The sequence below is a fragment of the Dipteris shenzhenensis genome, chromosome 12, assembly GCF_047967505.1.
Source record: "Dipteris shenzhenensis isolate YYH24624 ecotype China chromosome 12, Dip_SZ_1.0, whole genome shotgun sequence".
In the NCBI taxonomy this organism is placed as follows: domain Eukaryota; kingdom Viridiplantae; phylum Streptophyta; class Polypodiopsida; order Gleicheniales; family Dipteridaceae; genus Dipteris; species Dipteris shenzhenensis.
The window spans coordinates 41,007,534-41,028,885 of NC_141607.1; the positions used below are offsets into that span (position 1 = coordinate 41,007,534).

General features: G+C 47.1%; 1 protein-coding gene across 1 annotated transcript in view; it reads right to left on the reverse strand.

Annotated features, from left to right (window-relative positions):
* The window catches only part of SGR2 (shoot gravitropism 2 (SGR2)), a 121,937-nt gene that overhangs the window by 75,846 nt on the left and 24,739 nt on the right, over nt 1-21,352 (reverse strand). The window contains exons 4-7 of the mRNA XM_087382684.1: nt 17,046-17,201; nt 16,745-16,816; nt 14,886-15,038; nt 14,126-14,176 (exon numbers count right to left, since the gene is read on the reverse strand). Of these exons, the coding sequence (XP_087238810.1) occupies nt 14,126-14,176; nt 14,886-15,038; nt 16,745-16,816; nt 17,046-17,201 (432 nt within the window). The remainder of the gene's footprint in view (nt 1-14,125; nt 14,177-14,885; nt 15,039-16,744; nt 16,817-17,045; nt 17,202-21,352) is intronic.

The window sequence follows — 21,352 nt, forward strand, 5'->3', positions numbered from 1 at the left end:
AATCTCTGCCCAAATGGAAGCGAGAGTGTCAGCCTCCCTGCATAAATGGTCCCCAAGGACAAAAGAACATCGCGAACACCATATCCGCCATAGGGTAATGCTGGAAATCACCTCCCAAGCTGACCCTGCAGCTGAAGTAGGCATGGAATCCTGTGCTGGTACCGGTACCCAAAGTAAATCATGCGGCTCCATGATGCTGGCCTCCGTGGGACCCCGTCTCTGGCGACGCTGCATGAAGAAACCGAGGTCTCCTGGCTCTGACTCAAAGAGAGTAAAGGCTCCAGATCCTCTCCCCCAAAGAGCAGCGCCCCAAGTCATCAGAAAGGACTCAGATGTAACATATGAGAACAACCTGAAGATACCTATCCATACCACTCTAGAGCTGGTGCAACTCCATAAACAATGCTTGCTAGATTCCTCTGCAAGCTGACAACGCATACACGAGGGTGCTCTAGAGAGTTCTTCAAGGCAGTGGGTCAGAGATACTCTTCGGACAGTCTTCGTAGACTTGTGGATGAGGCCGGGTCCCTTCAGACAGATCCTCATCGTCTTGTTGAGATCACTTCTGATTTCTATTCCACTCTTTACACCGCTGATCTAGTCACCGAGAAGATGATCAGAGCCAGAGAGGAGATTTGGAGTCATGTCCCCCAGATGGTCTCAGACATGATGAGTCATGTTTTGGATAGCCCATTATCACTCCTGGAGATCACGGATGCGTTACATGAGCTGCCCAGAGACAGATGCCCGGGAGAGGACGGTCTGTCACCCCTTCTTTTTACAGCTCTCTGGGATACGATTGGGCCTCATCTACTTTCTTCCTTTTCAGAGGCTCTCGATACAGGATCTTTGGGTGAGGCATTATGCACAGGTATGATTTGTCTCATCCCGAAAGGGGGAGACAAGACAGTCCTACGTAATTGGAGACCCGTTACACTTTTAGGGACAGCCTACAAGATCCTAGTGAAGACCTTGGCCCTTCGTTTAAAGCCTAAGCTGCCAGATATCATCAGAGCTACTCAGACAGGATTGTCCAAGATAGGAGTATCTTGGATAATATCTTCACTTTTTGGGAGGCCACTCACTGGGCGAAGGAGAGTCAGCAGGAGATTGCAGTTCTCCTTCTCGATTTTGAGAAGGCCTATGACAGGGTGGACTGGGGTTTCTTGGAGGGCACTATGAGGAGGCTAGGCTTCAGTGATAGATGGATTTTATGGGTCTCCTCACTTTACTCTCACTCTTCTAGCAGGATGGTGGTCTGTGGAGGCAGAGGACCGGCTTTTCAGCTATCCAGATCGGTACGACAAGGATGCCCGCTTGCACCTTACCTTTTCCTTTTCGTAGCGGAGGCTATCGGTTACTTTATGCAGGCTACCAGTCATGGCACTTTGGGCCTTCATCTGCCTATCCGGCAGGAGCAGGAGCTTCTGGACACCGAGCTTGCTGATGATACGGCACTGACAGTCATAGGAGATGCATATAGTCTTGCTACTGCTGTGGATGCAATTGACAAGTTCTGCCTAGCCTCAGGGGGACTTGTCAATTGGAACAAATCAAAAGGCATCTGGACTGGAGCTCAGCAGGATACCCCAACATGGGGAGGAGATAGAGGCTTTGTATGGTTACCCAGAGGCACCTCCACGAGATATCTAGGCTTCCAGGTTGGCATTGAGGTGTCCCCGACGCAACAGTTTGCCCCAGTTCTTGAGAGTATCCGGAGAAAGCTAGCCTACTGGAGTACGGCTAGACTATCTTTGGCCGGAAGAGCGCTGGCACTCAACCAGTTTCTACTAGCGACTATGTGGTATGTTGCGTCATGTTGGTGCTTTCATGCTGACTCCATTCGTCAGGTGAGGGGATTGCTTCGGAACTTTCTTTGGAGTGGTGGTGATGGTTCTGAGGACACTAGGGCCAGAGTTTCATGGGATACTATCACTTTACCTTTCTCGCAGGGAGGACTTGGGGTTCTTGATCCAGAGATGCAGAGCAGAGCCCTTTTAGTCAAACTTCTTGTTAGAGGTTTGACTCTAGGAGATCAGCCGTGGAAGCAGTTCCTACTGCGTGGGATTCACCAGTGCACCCCCAGAGCAGCAGGTGAGTGGGCAGGTGGAGTCAGTTGGATCTTCCTGACGGACCAGCATTCTCAGCCTTCCTCACCACTTGTGAAAAGGCTTGTTCAGATATGGGATCATTTTCGACAGCACCTCATCAGAGCAGTTCCCTCCTCCAGAGAGGAAATTGCCTGACAGCCACTTTACCATAACCCCCTAGTTCGGTACCAGGGATCTTCCTTTGGTACAGAACTTAGGACTCCCTTGGCCAGATGGCATGCTCAGGGGGTTGTGACAGTCGGAGATTGGTGCAGGGGAGGTATGGAGATGTCAAAGGAGGTGATCAGAGATAGACATGGGCCACTTGGACAGATTGCTATGAGAGCTATTCCTCAGGAGTGGAGGGATGTACTTATAGATCTAGCCTATGTTGATCCCATTTCTACTTGGTCAGGTTGTTTTAGTGAGGCTGGGCTATGTATTGGAGTTCGCTTAGGACCGGCACCATTTATTTATTTTGAGACAGACTTCTCTCACAGATTGTATCCCACTCAGCCCCTGGATTGTCAGGAGCTTCTTTGGCAGAGAGTCAGGGTCATTGGTTGCCTGGGTAAGGAATGGGCCACAGATCCTTCCAGGTTGACCATTGCAGAGAATATTAGATGGAGACTATGGATTTTTCACGGTCGACCTCTTCCGGAGCTTGACTGGGACCCAGGTGAGTGGGCATGGCCTGCTCCGGTGGCAGGCGTTCGTCCTCTTTCTTTTTTCCAGTACTCGACGAGGGCAGGTTACAGGCTTCAGCAAAGAGACTCTCATCACATTCCATCTGCCTCCCAGCATTGGCACGCATAGGGACTTACTGCAGAGCTCTTGCTGAGCTACTGGACCCACTTTTGGGGCATCAGTAGCCAGAAAAATCTCCTACTTTCTTTGGTTCACTATACATAGGGGCATACCTGTGGGTACTTGGCTCCAGCAAATGGGTATCCCCCTTCTGGATCCAGAAGGTCTGCTGGGAGTAAAACCTGAACGGGGCCCTCCTGCCCTGAATCTCCTCTAGTCTCTCCTGAGCCTCTGATGAAAAGAGAATGAGGAAAGCTCTGAATCAATCTCTGAAGTCTGGATACCTCCGCTCTTGCGTTCCGATCTCTGATTCCAAGCTTTTCCTTCTCCTCTTTTGCCCTCAACTCGCAGGCCATGCTCACTCTCGCCAAAGCCCCCTCTACCCACATCAACCAGCCTTGATCCTCAAGAGTGTCCTCTGACAACCAAGCCTCTCTCAACCGTTCCACGAACTTTGTGTCCTGAAAAACAAAGTCCGGAACTCTCACAAAGCCTGTGCTCTCCAATCGAGAGGTAGGGAGAATCTGTAATAGGACTGGAGCATGGTCAAATAAAACATAACCCAGGCGGATCCCAATCTGTCCTCCTCTGGCCTGGCCCCAATGGCCAATATAAAACCTGTCAAGCCTAGCCAAAGAGAGAGAGCCATGGAAAACCCCAGACCAAGAGAACTGAAGACTGTCAGCCAAGTGACGAAAGTCGGCCAATCGAGCTGCATCATGAAGTTCAACATGCAAAACAAAACTATCCCACTCCACTCTCTCCCTATTAGAAAGTCCACCCTCTGTCTGGCCCGACTTGTCTTCAGAGAATTCAACCATGTTGAAATCTCCTCCAACAATCCAGGTGTCTGCCTGAGGAAGGGACTCTCTGAGCTGTCTCCAAAGTGCACGTCTGCGGGCTGGATCCGTGGGAGCGTACACATTGAGAACACAACCTGTTGTGCTCTCAATCTCAAGAATAACATAGCATGCCTTGCTCTCCACTAGTATACCCTCTTGGGTGATCTCTGGGGCCCACCTGGCTGAAACTAAAATGCAGACTCCTCCCCTCGTACCATCCGATGGGCTCCAATATGTCCGGCTCTGTCCTCTGAGTAAGGATCTGCATCTGTCAATCCTGTGTTGGGAGAGCTTATGCTCCTGGATAAGCACAATGTCTAGAGGGGACTCTGAGGAAATAAATCGAAGGGAGTCCCTAAGCAACTGCAATCTAGGAACTCCCGATCTACGACCATCTATATCTGAAATAAATCTGCGGCCGTTCAGTCCTCTCACATTCCAAGAAATGATGGGCAGCCTAGACATCGGATGGAAGTGAGGGGATGCCAGTGGCAGCGGCACAAATGACTCTCTCTGACGGCGCAATCCAAAGTCGGTCTCTGATCAAGCTCCAAATCTGCCCCTACTCATGTAAAATGGTTCCATCCAAGGGAATAATACTCTGTCGCGAACTGAGGAGCTGAAAGTCAAACCAACCAGCACTCCTGGGCAAATCAAAGTCTCCCTGAACCTCAAAGAACAGAAACAGAAAGGCCCTGCCACCGAAGCCAGGTCGAAGAGTCCTAGGGCAAGAATGAATCTGCGAGCCAACAATATGGTGAACCGATGAAAATTGAGTCATGCAGAAAAGCTGTCTAGCAATCTCGCTGTCAAGCAACTCAGCTGACCAGCTTTCGCTCCCCCGAGAATGAAAGATGCCTGCAGAGAAACGAAGAATGTGCCCCTCTCTAGATAGAGTAACAGATCCCAAGTACTCCTCTACCTCCTCTGACCGTCGACAAAATACCGAGACAAGTTCCAATCTAGTGAGGGAGTCTGTGGAAACCCCTCGAGCCAAAAAGGGCCAAAACTCAACAGGCAGATCTCTGTCAACCATCCTGGGGTCAGGTCTAGGAGTTAGAAGAGCTGAAAAGGGCTGAGCCGTCCTAACTCTGCATCTGGAATAGGTGAGAGGGAGAGGAAGAATCTGCGACGAGGTGCCTGTACGCATGGGTGACTGAAAATCTCGCTCAATCTCCTCTGCTAGGATCTCCCAACCCTCACGCCTGTCTGGGTACTGAGCGAAATCTGTGACTGCACTCGCAAAAGATCTGGATAAACCAGGAGTGAAAAACTGCGAGGACGAGGCTGTACTGGGAGGGGTGTCTGAGAGGACGCTCCGCATAGCAACAAAAGAAGGTATTGTGCGACAGGGAAAAGAAAGAGGTCTCGAGGGAACCTCATAAAGGCGCATGAGATCCTGGGACGGGCTATGACTCTGACCTGTGTCGTGAAATACCTCTCTCTCAATGGACTGCTGTGAAGAGGCATCCATCACCGTGTCCGCAGCCTGAGCAGTCTCCTGCTGGATAACTGTCTCAGAAACCAATATATGAACCTCCGGGGTAGAAGTGTCAAGAGTCATCAAATCTTGAGCTACTGTCTCCTGCATAGTGTGAGGCCCTGCCTGCGGATGGTCCTCTGCGTCTCCCCTTTCTGGGGTCTCTTGCACGTGTGTCTCAACTCCCTGAGCTACCATCTCCTGCACAGTGACAAGACCTGCCTGCGGATGGTCCTCTGTATCTTCCCTTTCCGGGGTCTCCTGCACATGTGTCAACTCTCTGCCAACTGTGAGCTCGTACCTGGGGCTGCTCGTACTGCTGACTCTCCCTCTGTCTCCGTCTCCTCCGAGCTCTCCGTGAAAGCTGTTCCGCTGGAGGCACCTCCAAGTCCTCTGAGTTCACTGGAGGCTCCCCCAAAGAAGTCTCCTCTCGCTCTGCTGGATGAGTCGAAGCAGGCTCAGAGACCCCTAGAGGCTGCTCGTACTGCTGACTCTCCCTCTGTCTCTGTCTCCTCCGAGCTCTCCGAGAAATCAGTTCCGCTGGAGGCACCTCCAAGTCCCTTGAGTTCATTGGAGGCTCCACCAGAGGAGTCTCCTCTCGCTCTGCTAAATGAGTCGAAGCAGGCTCAAAGACCCCTGGAGGCTGAGCTGTAGGTTTTGGGTCACTCGGAGGATGAGATGTATCCGAAGTCTCTGATCGATGCCGATGACTGGGGCAATCCCTAATAAAGTGACCTCTCTTCCGACAGACACTAATCAGGAAGACCCTCGTACAAAACCCTCTGCTGCATCTGGACCCCATCTCCAGTGGAGTACGAAATCAAAGTAGGCAAAGGTCGAGGAGGGGGGAAATCTGAAATGAGTCTAACCCTCGTAACACATGTACCAGTAAGTGACTGAGCTTAGGAAAGTCTAGCACCTGAAGGGATGACTGTACCTGCCACACTAGCCATATGCTCCACAACTCTCCGACAAGAGCTGACCTCATCAGGAAGTCCAGGGAAAAGCATCCAAAAGGAGGCTTGTCGCGGTCCCGGAGATAGAATTGAAGTGCTTCTGCCACGGCCACAAATGGATGACTCTGCTTTGAAACTGAATCGGTGGGCTCATAAGTACTCTTTCAGCCTGCTGTGCTGACTGAAGGCCAAAGAAAAGTACCCTCTGCCAAGCAATCGGAAAACCATAACTGAGACACCCAAAGAGGCAATGCTGGTGTACACCCAATCACGTAACTGTTGGCCTCTACCAGGTAGAAAACCAATGATGTGTGTCGAACGAAAACCCTCCTCTGCTACCTCAATCATCTGCACAATGTCGGGAGGAAAGGAAACTGTGACTTCAATCTCCTCAGGTTCGGCGACGGGAGTGGCATTAGTGTCTTCCATTGTCTCAGCTTGCGCTGTCCTGAGGGGAAGAGCTACCTCTGTTGAAAATACCCACCAAGAACTCGCAACCAACCACAAGTAAATCCCCCGAAAGAAACCTGTATAATGAATGCTCCGATCTTCAGCCTGCGTGGGATGCAAACAGGTCGCTCAGTGCTGAAGCAGACAGCTCCGCCAATGCCTGGAAACAGCCCAGGATCTCAGCTCCCCAGAACACGAGTCGAACAATCCCGAAGAGGGCCTTGAAACTGCCCAACCTGAAGCAAGGGAGGGGCAGGCAATCAGCAAGGGAGAGAGGCGGCCTGGTGAGGCCAGGACAGCAGGCTGAAGGGGGGGCACGAATTTCAGGCTGAAGCGGGGGGGCCGACCTGAGCAGGACGCTGCCTAGGGTGCCTGCGCGGCCAAGGCAGCAGGGCGACCTAGGCTAGGCACTGCCAAGAGGCCTGCGCGGCCGAGGCAGCAAGGCGCAGGGCCAAGGGGCCTGCGCGGCCGAGGGGCGCAGGGCGACCTGATCTGGGCGCTGCCAAAGGGCCTACGCGGCCAAGGCAGCTAAGGAGCGAAGTGCTGCCAAGGGGCCTGTGCGGCCAAGGCAGCTAGGAAGCGAAGTGTTGCCAAGGGGGCTGGGTGATGGCGACAGGCGGTGGCGGGCAGCTGCAGACGGGGAGCTCCTCCAACGATTTTCCTAATATTCCTCGCGGATTTTCTTTAGATCAGATCTGATTTCACAAATGGCGAAGGCTTCTTCCCACTTGTGTAACCAAACCTCGATCACATCAGAACTACGCTCGGTCATCCGACCAACGTACTTTTCCGGTCTATAGTTGGCAATATTAGGTACCTTGACCTTCGCACGTTCCGACAAATGTATACTGGGATCTGGCTCTGCTGGAGCTTTGCCCCTTTCATTTCTAGATGGTCTAGCCGACAAGGCTTGCACCATTTCTCTAATTTCATTTTGACCAGCATTCACTTGAAGCTACTGGTTCATAATATGTTGTAAAGCATCTTCTAATATAGAAATCCTACCCACCAGAGTAGGTGTTGTGTGATGGGACATTTCTTGCGTAGATCACGCTCTAGATTCACTAGGATTTACCCTGAATCTTGTCCCTCCGTCTCCATTCTTTCAAAAGGGAAAATAGTTTTTTTTTTTTTTTTCACTTCGAATTTCCTTCTGCTGTACAGGAATAAATCAACTGTAAACTCTACTATATAAGAATAAATTGACTACAAACTGGAAACTAAAATTTATATCACAGGAAAAAATAATGCTCCCTAAAAGCTCCATGTAATTCGAGCTCCCGTCAATCTATTTCTCCCAAGCCCTGTTGCTTCAAAGCATAGACAACATCCATTGTTGTGACAGCCTTTCTGCGGGCATGCTCGGTATAGGTAACAGCATCACGAATGACATTTTCGAGGAAGATCTTGAGGACACCACGAGTTTCTTTGTAGATGAGGCCACTGATACGCTTGACACCGCCAACACCTCGCTCACGGGCTATTTGCGTGACCACATCCCATCATCACTTATCGTGTCGAAGGCCTCCCCGTTCACGAGCCACTGTTCCCTGGCCTTACTCCGATTTACTGCCTTGAGGAGCTGCTAGATGCCCCGTCAACCACATATCGTCGTCGAGCCACCATATAGTCATAACGCTGCCCGTACGTCACCCATCACCACGCCTTCTCTAATTTTCCAGGTCTCTCAGACATAGTCCCACGCAACAGAATCAGCCTGCTCTTCTATCATCTGCCTACGGGAACCTTGCCCTGCAACAGCTTACAAGCCTGCAACTGTACCCGCTCCATCAACGGAAGCCCGCACGAATAGAGTCACCTAAAACACACGTCGTTCACCTTCGTCCAGCCGGAACGCTCACTTGCTCTGATACCAAATGATACGTACTATTTCTAATCTCTCTTGTTTCTCATCGGATCACAGGCAAGGCAAATCACAGGCACTGGCATCGTCTTTTTCCTCCCAGCCTATCTCATGGATGGCATGCACACAAAGATACATAATTTCTATTTCTTCATGCCTATCCACAAGCCCTCAGTTCCCTAGATGGTTCCCCCTGCCACATGTCGTCATTTTAAACCTTTAGCCTGGTACATCATTTACCCCTCTCTTGGGGCACAATTAAAACATTTGCCCCTTGGCATTTTTATACACTTAGGTGCACCTAGGCCTTAGCACTCATAACCACCTAGTCAATGCCAATACACCCTCACCTAGGACCTTGGCAGTTACTTCCCTTGACCATTTTATTTACGCACATAAAATATTACAGAAGTCGGTCATCTAAGAGAAAATGCCCACCGATCTTTCCGAGGTCATGCTATCTCGGCTAGAGCATAACAAGGGGGCTCACCCCTGCACTGTTCCTCTTGCAAATCCTCTTCACTATCTTCTGGGCATCTATTCCATAGTGCACCACTAGGATCCAACTGGCAAGGCAATCTTAGGCATTCACTTCTGACTTGACCCAACTAAAAGCATCAAAGCATCCAAACCAATTGCAAAATGTGCTCAAAGTAGCCTCGAGGCTTTCACATGCATTGACACAGCCCTTTGGCCTTTCCCCAAGCACACCCTTGCTTCTAAGTGCTTGCTTGAGCCTGTGGGACCAGAAAGGACTTCAAACACAAGAAAAGCACTGCGAATTGCTTCAAATCAAGAAATGGCAATAAAATGGAAGAAAAAAACCAAATACCCATTGTGCGTGGCAGAGGGGCGAGCTCTATTCTCGTGCCTATCCCCTGTTCAAGCTCCCAACAGAGTGCAGAGTCTTCCAGCTTCCAGGAAAAGAGGGAAATGAACAGAAAGAGAGTGGAGAGACAGAGATCACTCCGATAAGGGATGATCTGTATAGTACTCCCACTCCTCCCGATACCTGAACTCCTGTCATCGCCCAGGATCGGGGTATGCTATTTCCCATGTATATCTATTGACTACCGGCGGCAAGGGCGCTCTAGGATCTAGTGTGTTTGTGTAAAAAAATATGTCTCAACCTATGTAGGACTCAGAGAAATTCCTTGGAGAATATAAAGTACAATTACAATTTCAAACACTGCAAGCCAAGGTCTTGATACTCAATCTCGTAGAGCCCAGATTGCCATCAAGGACCTATCAAGAGCCGCCCCTCTTAGACTACTACCCAAATCCCCTCCTTGCGGGCCATATCCCATTGCTATATTAGGGTACGCATCTCCTCTACGTGTACAGGTGTAAGGTCCTCATCCAAGTAGATCCATGGGTGGTCACATGGAAATGATCATCTACGTATTGCTGCTAGGAGAGCTTGGGCATCCCTGAAGCGAATGATGAGAGGCTGCTCTTAGGTGGGGTCCCACACTATACGCCAGGCCCCCTCAATTTCATACTCTTGGACCCCAGGGTTGAAGTCACAAAGCTTGTCGGATCATCAATGGGAGTCGTAGGTGTAAGGGCGATGGGGGGTCCCTCGTACTATGATATCGAGAGCCTTACTGGCTCTCTGTTGTTGCTCCAAAATGGTGGTTGAACGGTGGACTTTGCAAGCTCTCATTGAGCGACATCCACCCATCTAGAAGTCTCTGCGATGGTTGACTACATGGTGGCTATCTATACTTCTATTGCTGGCCGATTGCTCGGGGTTGTTGCTACAAGTACCACCTCCTTAGGGAGCTGTGGATATCTCCTAACACAAGCTATGGATAAGATAGTCTTGTTCCACCTCTCACGTATGAAGGCGATGTACCTGCATGAGGAGGTGTTCCCAAACGTCAAATGGGATCGTGTCACCATAAAGCGAGAAGTATATGGATATGGCCTGTGGGGGTTGGGTGATGGAGGACAGGGACATGGGGTAGGGGATTGGGAGTGGTGACTAGACATCTGGAATGTGGATGTGATGAGTCCAACTAAGGAGGGGAATGGTGTCTAGCTGAGGGGTAAGAGTGACAGAAAAGAGGCACAGAGTGGTACAGTGATGTCAAGGTTAAGGGGACATGTTGGTGCTGCGCCAAATCCCACCAACCATGATGATGATGTCACATGCATAAATGGTGGTGTTGTCACCTCCAAGGCGCTGATGATGACGATGTTGATGACGACGATGATGTGAAGGTTGATGTCGAGGTCGAGTGATGTCAAGGTTAAGGGGAAATGTTGGTGCTGCGCCAAATCCCACCAACCATGATGATGATGTCACATGCATAAATGGTGGTGTTGTCACCTCCAAGGCGCTGATGATGACGATGTTGATGACGACAATGATGTGAAGGTTGATGTCGAGGTCGAAGCTGCTTCAGCTAAGGTCATTATAGCTGCCTTCCGGATGGCAGTGCTATCAGTCTGAAAGCCAGTACAGTTTCTGCATTTGTTTGTATCATCAATCTTGGGTTGTTTTTGTTGCTTCTCCTCCTTACTCGTCCTCTACTGTTGGCTAATGTAACATTGGCCAGTTTGTATAGGGTCTTGATACCTCCACTTGGATTTCAGATTGGGGAAATCAGACTTGGTCTATGAATTCTCGTGCCAAGTGGTGGCGTAAAAGATTGTGACAGCTTTGGAGCTGTAAATTGCCTCTTTGTCAACAGGTGTTTCTATGGCGGGTGATGGACAATCCTATTTTTCAATCACCATTGCACCACTGCTAATTAACTTCATTAATTCAACCTTTGTCAAAGAACATTTTTAACTGATGGATGATGGCTATGCCATTTTCACTTGTTGACCACATTTCCATTTATTGACCAACGAGGTGATCAGAAGGAATTTAAATCATGTGAATGTGAAAAGGAGCTAGAACACTCTTTTGAAGCTTGCATTTGCTATATTGGTTATGAACAATTGCATTTCATACTACTTTTTAAGATTGCTTTTGATGTATTGGTGCAGCATACTATAATTCTATTGGTTATGAACTATTGCATTTCATACTACTCTTTAAGCTTCTTTTGATGTATTGGTGCAACATACTATAATAATAATCCGGTTGTCCTCTCCAATTTACTCAAGTTTCTGCCTAATTTACTCGAGGATTTTTGCACATACATGAATGCCTATGGGCAATAACATAATTGTCCTCTCCTACGGCTCTACACTATTTTCTTATAAATCTCAAGTTCAACACTAGCCAAAACTTTCCACATGCACACAAACGGTAGTGTTTTGCTTATGAGAAACGACAAAACATTCCTAACCGTGACAATTAATGCCAAATGACAATCCCATTTTAAAACCACCAATGCACCACTACTAAATTCACTTTATTAATTCAACCTTTGTCAAAGAACATTTAGGTGATTAAAATAATATTTAAGTGATTGATGATGACTGCGCCATTTTCGTTTGTCGACCACATTTCCATTTATTGACCATCATAGCAGCCAGCTATGCGTCGTGAAGCTCAAAAGAGCAATCAAAAGCGTATGCCTTTGCTAAATAAGGCAAAATCTCTTGTATATATAGCAAACATAAGCTATAAATGACCATAGTCGGATGAGTTTTCAAGTATATGAATCGTCAAAACCAACAATAAAAAATAAAAAATTATTAGTTATAATCTTGCAAGCTTGCAAAGCAACGTATCATGGAAGGCAAAAAGTCATGAAGTTTCAATACATCCAAATATTGGCCACATAATGGGCAAAGCATGCTATCATTTACCATGTCAAATGAAGCATTACAACCACTCTTTTCCTACGGGACACATGCCATAATCAACTCTGTATCCAAATCATTGTATGACTCAAAGGTATTAATGCTTCACATCAGCTGTACCTTCTTTGGAACATATATAGCACATGTGAGTGTGCATGTACCAATCACCACACAATGATAACACAAACATGTGTGTGTGTGTGTGTGTGTGTGTGTGTGAACAGACAGGCTGGAAGGTGAGGATGTGAGTGCGTGTGAGCGTTTGAGAAAACGAATGAAGCTGTGAGAAGAAAAGCTGATTGTGTGGGTATGAAAGTGTGTGAGAGGCTGTGTAAGTGCGTTAGGGAGCTAGTTAGGCTTTTAGGGAGTACAGATAGAAGTAAGGCCGGAGAGTAGGGAGGATGACAGAAAATGGCAGACTTGGGAGGGATTATGTGCAGAAACAGGATGCTGAGGGGGGGCTGTGCAAGAAAAAGTGCAGAAAAAAGGCCATAGGAGAGGGTGGGAGTGCAGCAGTGAATAGGAGGTGTGCAAATAGAGGAAGAACAGGCTGGAAAGGAGGTAATCTAGCCGGAAGCAGGAGAGAAAGATGCAAGCAATGGGGAGCAGCAGCACCACAAGACCTACTCACCAATTATGACTTATTCTCTTCAGTACAGCCTCGACGCTCCACCATCTCCCCTCTCCCCCACTGACCAGGAGGTCAACCGGGTCATTTGAGCGGATCTGCTCCAGCTCCACACCTGGCCGACATGGTTTCTTCACTCCAAGCTTCCTGTGAAGCTCGACTTCTACCGCCGACACTGCCTCCAGATCTCACAGGAGGGCTTCATCACACCTCCGGGTTACACACAGCTTCATCTACCACATGCGCTCCGGATCTCCCTCGGTCAGTTTAGGGTTTCGTCACACCGATTACGGATCGAGAGCGGACGCGCAGAGGGTATCCCACGAGAGGGCCGCCTTTGCCCACTTTGCGACTTGTAGGAGATCGAGTCGGACGAGCACTTTGCTTTCAGATGTCCTATCTATTATGCCATCCGAGGCCGGTACCACTGCCTCTTCCGCGACGGATTCGGCCCCCTCCCACACATGCTATAGTTCCCGGATCAACGATGCCTAGCCGCTTTCTTACATGAGATGACTCGCCACCGAGATACCTCTCTCCGAGCATGGCGACACGCACAGCGGGAGGACACCCAGCGGCCCATCACTGATTTCTTCCAGTCACAGGATACCTCTCCTCAGTCTAGCCGACGACACGGAAGTGAGCGAGAGCCAGAGCCACGACAGCTGCGCCAGCGGACAGACGTGATCACACATCCGGGTCCATGACATCTCGTCTCTGCTCTTTGCCCGCCCCACCGGGGTTACTGTTGCCCTCATCCACAGGGTCACCTGCCGCCCCCGACGACCGAGCTCGACTAGGCCGCGTGACGTCAGAGGCCAATCATCTATCGCAAGGTTTTTTCCGGCCTCCCATTTGACGGCCCCTCTATGATTGGTCTCTGACGATCACCACCTGCACATATATTTTGTATCTCCCCCCTCTGCCCCATTTTTGGTGCCCCCCCCTTCTTTTTTGTATCATCTGGAGGTTGACACATATTTTTTGTATGAGGACTAGACACACCGTCCTTCATTTTTGTAGAAACGGTTGGCTGGCCCGTTTTGAGACCGCCACCGTTATGCTCATTGTATCAGTTATCTTTAGTCTCATAGACCTTCACGGTCTCCCGAAGACTTTAATAAACTTTCTTTCTTTCTTTCTTTCTATGACTATGATAATCACATTCTCAGAATATTTTACAATAACCTTCACGGGAAGATACATCTACACTTTTATACACCATATACAAACAAATTAAGACCTGTGAGCAGTAATCATCCATCTCCTCCTCTCTGCGTTGGCGAAGTTCATCCTGAAGACAACAAAATATGCAATTAGTCAGGACAAATCCACAAATCCTTGCACATGAAATCGCTTATGAAGTGCATCTGCTATTGCTATTACGTAGTTGTATCATGAACCTCTACATGAATTTATGCAATGATATGGAAACAACTGGACATTGAATGCATTGAGATACATGTACCACTAAAAGTTTGCTTCCTTATATCACCTTGATTTAAAAGTAAATGCATAGTCCTATGAAACATCTCTTCAAGCCAAAACATTTTCCAAAAAATAGGAATGTATTTCCTATTCTCCTAGGGACATGATATAGGTTGTTGGTGCAGGCCTTCCAAAGAGTAGGGTCCAGATGGGACATCGTGATATCTACATGTAAGAGTTTCACCTAACAATTCTTCATTATCCTGTATAATTTCCCTTACCTTTAAGATGCATGAAAACAAGTATATTAATAAGGCCATCCTGAGTTAAGAAATAAGCTTTCAAGACTTTTATCATTGTAACAAATACTTAACAGCTCAAAATAAGAAACTACCCTAGACTTAACATTGGTCAAGTAAACACGTAACATTAGAAAGAATAAATTTTCTGTTGACATATTGCCATAAGTAGTAAGAAAATACAATGTAAGGGCATAGTTACGATAAATTTCCATCGTTTGGATCATGCCTCCAAACTCGTTGATAGTGCATAATTAGCAAATTGATTCTAAACACCTGTGTAGGTTGAGGTGACTGAGAAGGAGCAAAACCACGCCGCAACTGGATACCACTTTCTCTGAGACCAAGCACCAATGAAATACCAGATGCATCCATACCAAGGCATGCTTCCCAAGTATCATCCTCTCCCATGAAGAGGGCATGCAAACCCTGTAGATCCAAAAATAAGAAACACAATCACTGCTTGAAACAGAAACAATTACATAACATAAGCTAGCAACCTTCTTCACGTGTGTATAAATACCTTCATTTTCTACTTCAAAAAGCTGAACTTAGATATATTTACAGAAACAATGTGGAGAAAAATAGCCAAATCAAATCATACTCAAAGTTAGAGAACTTTCAAATAATCAACCAATCATGTTGCCAATAGGATGGAGTAAGTCAATTTGGCATTGTATACCATGACTGTGACTGCACAATTGACCCTCCCTTCCCCCTCCCCCCAAAAAAAGAGGAGAAAACGATAGCAATAGACTTGCAATCTCCTTTCAGTCGTAATTTGAGCTATGATATATCTCTCACAAGCCATGGAGCATATTCTAGCATTTTGCCTCATTTGCTAATCATGGCAATATTTTGGCCGAAATCGATTGAAAATTTTTGTCTATTCTGATTAAAACCCTTTCGGACTGACACATTTGAGAACCAAATTGTTCCCTTAACTGGATTGAAGAATCGAAGAGGCTCAGGGCCATGAAGACGACTTATGACTCAATAACTTTTCCCTTCAGGACGTGTTTTTTATGAAGGCTCATATTCCTTTTCTCTTACTGAAAGACCTAGGCATTCCCTAAACCTCCAAGGAGGAGAAAGGTTCTAAAGGAAACTTTTTCATAAGCATGTGCTTAGAGATACAAGCTGATTTGAAAAAAGACGCTTTACATCCATCTCATTAGAATATACATGGGAGGCTCTTGCTGTTTCAAATAGATGGATTTCTTCTTTAGCTTGGGACTCATAGAAGTGGGCATGCTCTAAATTGCCAATTTGCTGAAACCAGGATGTTGCTGGAAATTCCTCTGTCAATGGACAAGGACATAAAATAAGAAGTTACATTGGCTCTAAAAACCATCTCAAAAAATTGATTCAATAAGTTTCCACTTGATCCATCCAAAGTTGCCTTTGGTAATCCTTTGGGAAACAGCTCAGCAACGCCCATCGTTATTGACATAATTACAGGATACTTAATAAGTCCCCAGCGATAGCATAGTCATTCCTCACTTTGGGTCAGTTTTCCTCCCAGAGGTTAATGCTTGTAATAGAATCTTAGATTAGATCAGCAAGATACCCAAATTTAGGATGTAGCGTGTAAGGGACAGACGCCCTGTCAAAAAACTGGCTAGGTTCCCATAGTGCAGGATATTTTATCCTCTTCCTAGGCTGGTTAACTCCATTATTACATCTTGCAGCAGAAATTGTGTATGAGATGCAAGCGCATGAGAGGGGAGGAAGCCATTCTCTCCTCAAGCAAATAACTGGGTACACAGTGGCTGATAGCATCCATAGCCACTCTGCTAGCAGCTGAGAAAGATTTCTTTCTTGAGGATCTAAAGTTGCTCTACTTATTCAACCGAAGGATTTGATGGAGCTATACCCCATCCCAGTAAATTTTTATTGACAATATAGCAGATAGAAATAGAGCAGTATGTCACTTGTCTCTTGCAATTGACTGTGAATGAACAATCTTACTTTTAAAAACTGAAAAACTCCTTTCACCACCCCTCAGCTCATTGTGTCAGGTACTGTTTATATCATCTTTTACCAGCTCAATTTTCACATAAATAGTACTCATTTTGTTGATTCCTTCACGTTCTTTAAGAAGATAACGATAGTACTATGAGCAATTCACAAACCTCAGTGGCACCCTGTAAATTAACTCTTGCAGCAAATCTTCCTGAAGGTTGAAAAGTCCGCCGATGCCAAACCTGAAAAATTGCTACAAAATTTTCAAACCTTTTGCTACAGATTGATTTGTACAACATTGATTCATTAAATAGCCCCAAAAATCTGTAAAACATCGTGGTAAGCAAGGTTAAAAGCATGAGAGATAGCAGCTAAATTGGATCTAACAATGGTGGCATGGTCATGGCAGTGGCCATAGCAATGGTGGCAAAAGTGACTGATGAAAATAATAACTATGATGGTGACACACACCTGACTTCGGTAGGCAATTTCAAGCTGCTCTGAAATATCCTCACGTAGAGGCAGCCAATCAAGTCCCCCTTTCTGAGCAAACCAATGGCCCCGTAACACACGTCTATGATCACCAATCCAGTATACAGGTAAACAACGTCTCCGAAACAAGTCGACCTGATTTCGCAGCAGATGAAATACACTATATTTCAAAAGTTTTGTTAGAACTTGTTCAATAGTCTACTAAAGTATATCAGTGCAGTGTACAGAATAGGGAAGTCCAGTAAAATCGTACACTTTGGTGAACTGCACATAAAGCAGCAAAAGGTAATGATAACACTTCCATCTATGCTAACAAAAGACCACAAATATAGTCGTAAAAACAGTTTCCCCCAAAGCATACAGAACAGTATGGCTCAAACTCATGCAGATGGGTCTTGAATCAGAAACCAATCAGATCCACACTGCAGTTCTGAAACAACTATCTTACCAGTCAACATTCAAAAGCCTCTGGGAGTGCAGACAGGCCAAGATCATTTGGACTGAGATAGTGGAATTCTAGCATAGATTTTCAGCCTCCACTTTGTTCATTACTTGGGGCTGGGCCTTGGGTATTTTATGAGAGATCCTGGGCTATCACGGTCCGGCACCATGGTGTACAGTTCTATCAACCTCATGCCGTCCTTGTCTCTAAGTAAAGACCTGCACATGCATCAGTAGACACTATCTGGGAGACTCTTGCGAGTATCACTTCCTGGCACGTTTGGAGAGCTAAATGCACAGAGGCTATTAATGGAACGCAAGTCCACCCAGCTCATACCTTGGCCAATACCTACACAGATATTGTAGAAACTTTGACGGCTATTTGGTTGAGGATGCAGGGACCTTTTGGGTCTGCTTCGGCCAAGAGGATGATTTTTCTTAGAGAGTGGAGAGGTTGTCCTTTCTTTTTTGAGAACATCACAAGCATGAGGTGGCATTTTGAGTCACAGTCCTGTTGCTTATCAGGTTTTTCATTTTCTTAAACTTTTTGAGTGGTATATATTACCCTAGGGTTTTCATGCTTCGCATGATGTATCTATGCCTAGAGTTTCTTCTCTCACCTGTTTCTTTCATACTAACAGAAGTCTATTTCAAGAAAGAACCAGCATTAATAAGATTTTATAATTCCAAAAACTCCCTTTCAAGCAGCATTAATAAGATCTTATAATTCCAAAAACTCCCTTTCATATAGTGGCTTGCAATGTGGGCTGATGATACAGCAAATACACGAACACAACACATACTAGGATTATACAATGAATAACTATAAACATCAATCTTATCAGGATCTCACTTTTCTAGATCATTATACCAAATCTCCAGCCTTCATAGCACAAATCTGGGCTGCACGGGCCAGTTCCTATTCATTTCCCCAACTCTCAACTACAAGGAGGAATCTTAAGAGAGCAAAATAAGGACATAGCTAGCAAACAAACCAGCTCCAAGGAGAATCATGCAATCATGACCTCCTTTTCCCCCCAAAAAAGTACCTTCTATCAGATGATTTGAAAAAATACAAAGTCAGCTCATCATGAGGCACTGATAAGAAAAGGAAAAGCTGGTTGCCTTGCAACCTGCTTCAGCGGGTCTCGGCTCACTGCTTATGGTAACCTAGGAGCAGATGCTAGCAACCAATGATGTCGACTATACAACCAATGGATTCCTCAATCGATGAAAAAGTAGAACATGCGTGCAGGCCAAGCCTTGCGAAACCATTGTTACCGCTTGGTGTGGTTCATTTAACCCTATGTACCTTCCTCCCATATTAATTGCAAGTTGTACAAGCATTATAACCACCAGAGTTGCTATTTGTTCAGCCCTTTGTACGAGTTAATCCAGTATAGAGCAGCCAGCCAAGGGGATATCCTTGTGTTTTTTATATTGTACCCTTCATTGGGAAGCTGTATATTTGTGAGTGTTTGCGTCCGCTACAATTACAGTCTCCCCATCCGCTTTATTACCTATGTCACCTACATCCGAGGTGTCATACACTGTCCCACACTTACCCCTCAACCTTTCTTTCCTCTCTTCCTCTCAGCCAGCCATATCTCCCACACCCACCTGGTTTCACCCCACCCAATGCCCCAGACATCCCCTTATCTCGCATAGGTAGCCCAGTCATAGTCAACCTTTTTGCCACTCTCTCCTAGCTTTGTGCCACAGCCCTTTCAGTTTCAGCTTGGGCGAGGACTAGCTGACCCATCACCAGATGCCTGGGAGTCTTTGCTCATGGAGGTACATAGCATTCGTGTACCCGAGATGGAGTTGACTCGCTTCGCACATGAGCAAGCCCGCTTCACCCAGGAGCAGGCCCGAGTCATTCAGGAGCAGGTTGGCCTCATCCAGAGGCTCAAATAGGACATCTTGCAGCTTCGACAGAAGGTAGTAGCCATCCATGCAGTCCCAAGGAGTACCCCAGTGATCGAGGCACAGATTGCGAGCATGCATTCTGTAATCGAGGAGACATCCAAATGGGTGGACATTGCAAAACAGGAACCTACGAAGGCAACCGTTTCGGCCACTCTCATGAAGCAGCAGAGAGCCAGTAAGGCTCTCAACATCACAGCCTGTGGTATTCCACGCACCAAGGCTACACCAATGAGCGATGCGACTACATTTGTGGCAACTCCTCTTGGGGTAGCTGAGCATAGGATTGATAGGGCATGGCGGGTGGGGAGAGATTCCAATCAAGAGCATCCCCTTTCATACTATTCCATGATACCCAGGCATGACTCTCGACTCTACGGCGTAGATCAGTCTTACGGGACCAGCCATCGATATACATGGATGAGGATCTCACCCCCTTGCAAGTTGAGGAAAGGCACACTCTGATGCAACAGTAAGATCAGGCCCGCAAGGATGGGAATGGGAAGTAGTTCGAGATGGGCGACTCCTTACAAGCCCCCGTTGGGCACCTGTCCCTCCTCCCACATAAGGAGGCAGGGTCTATGAGATTCAGCATACTGAGACCCTGTCCTGAACCATTTGGAATGGTAATGGAACCTTATGGTCAGAACTAGGGACTTCTCGGAATCCTATACAGGTCGTGACATAGTCTTCTATACAGAGACACATCAGAGTCCATAGCGACCACTACTAGGAGTCAGCGGGTATACATGGGAGTCCGCCTACAAAGACGAGACGAGGGAAACAAGGGGGTACGAGGATCGGGAGGAGTAGCAGTTCTTCACAGGCCCACTCTCTAGATACACTCTTAGATTTCTATGGATCCAACACACAGAAAGTCGGGATTTGTTCGTTGCAGTATGCTATTTCCCTCCTGAGACCTCACACTTTGCTCGAGATGTCCGAGAGGAGACAAAGACATCACCGTATGCAGCAGTGCAGAGCCTTACTCTGCAAGGTTGTTGTGAGAGGACTTATGCCAAGGCAAGAGTCTTGGAAGGATTTCTTTATCAGATGCATTCAATCTCGCACGCCCACTTCAGGAGAGTATTGGACACACAGTACCAGATGGGTTTTCACCACAGCCCACCTCAAATCTGCCTCTTCCCCTCTTATGGTTGCTATCCTGAAAGCATGGGCCAGCTTCAGGAGTACTCTTCGCAGGATTTCCCCCATCCACCCGTGAAGAGATTGAAAGGCAGCCTATCATGTGGAATGACAGTATTTTGGATGGGCATGGCAGACCACTTGGAGCCTGTCCTTACATGCAGTGGCCAAGATGGGAGAGGGGCCCTGCATCTACTGTGGGAGCATGGAAAGCCTTCAGGAAGCTTCGTGCAGACCGACAGGCCTAGATGGTTCTTAATCTCAGAGGGAGTGCAGGGAGAGTCCAACAGATTGTTGCAGCCTTGCCCTTAAATTGGGTGGACACAGATGAGATGCCTCTTACTTGCTACACCTGGATGGGAGTCTTTTCCAGATTGGGAGTTCCTTTACAGGTGATTGCTTTTCATGACACACATGAGGATGCCTTAGTTTATGATGTTTCTTTGGGGGGCAAGCTGTCCAGATCCACAGACGATATCTTGTTGGAGGTACCGTTTCAGCACCAACCAGAGCACACAAACCATGCTGTGGCTAGAGGAACCTGGTTAACCACCACCACCCTAGAAGCAAGTCAAGTTTGGCTGAGTTTCAAAAAAGGAGCAATCTTCTAATGCTCTCCAGCACCGGAGCAAACTGTTGTGAAGGAGAGATGCCCATCCCAACCTGGCAGCCCAAATACCTGACGGAGACGCCCCTCTGTCCCTAGGTGAAGCCAATATCATTACCCCAATCCGGGGTGTCATCATCGCAAATCCAAAATCCATTGCATTTAT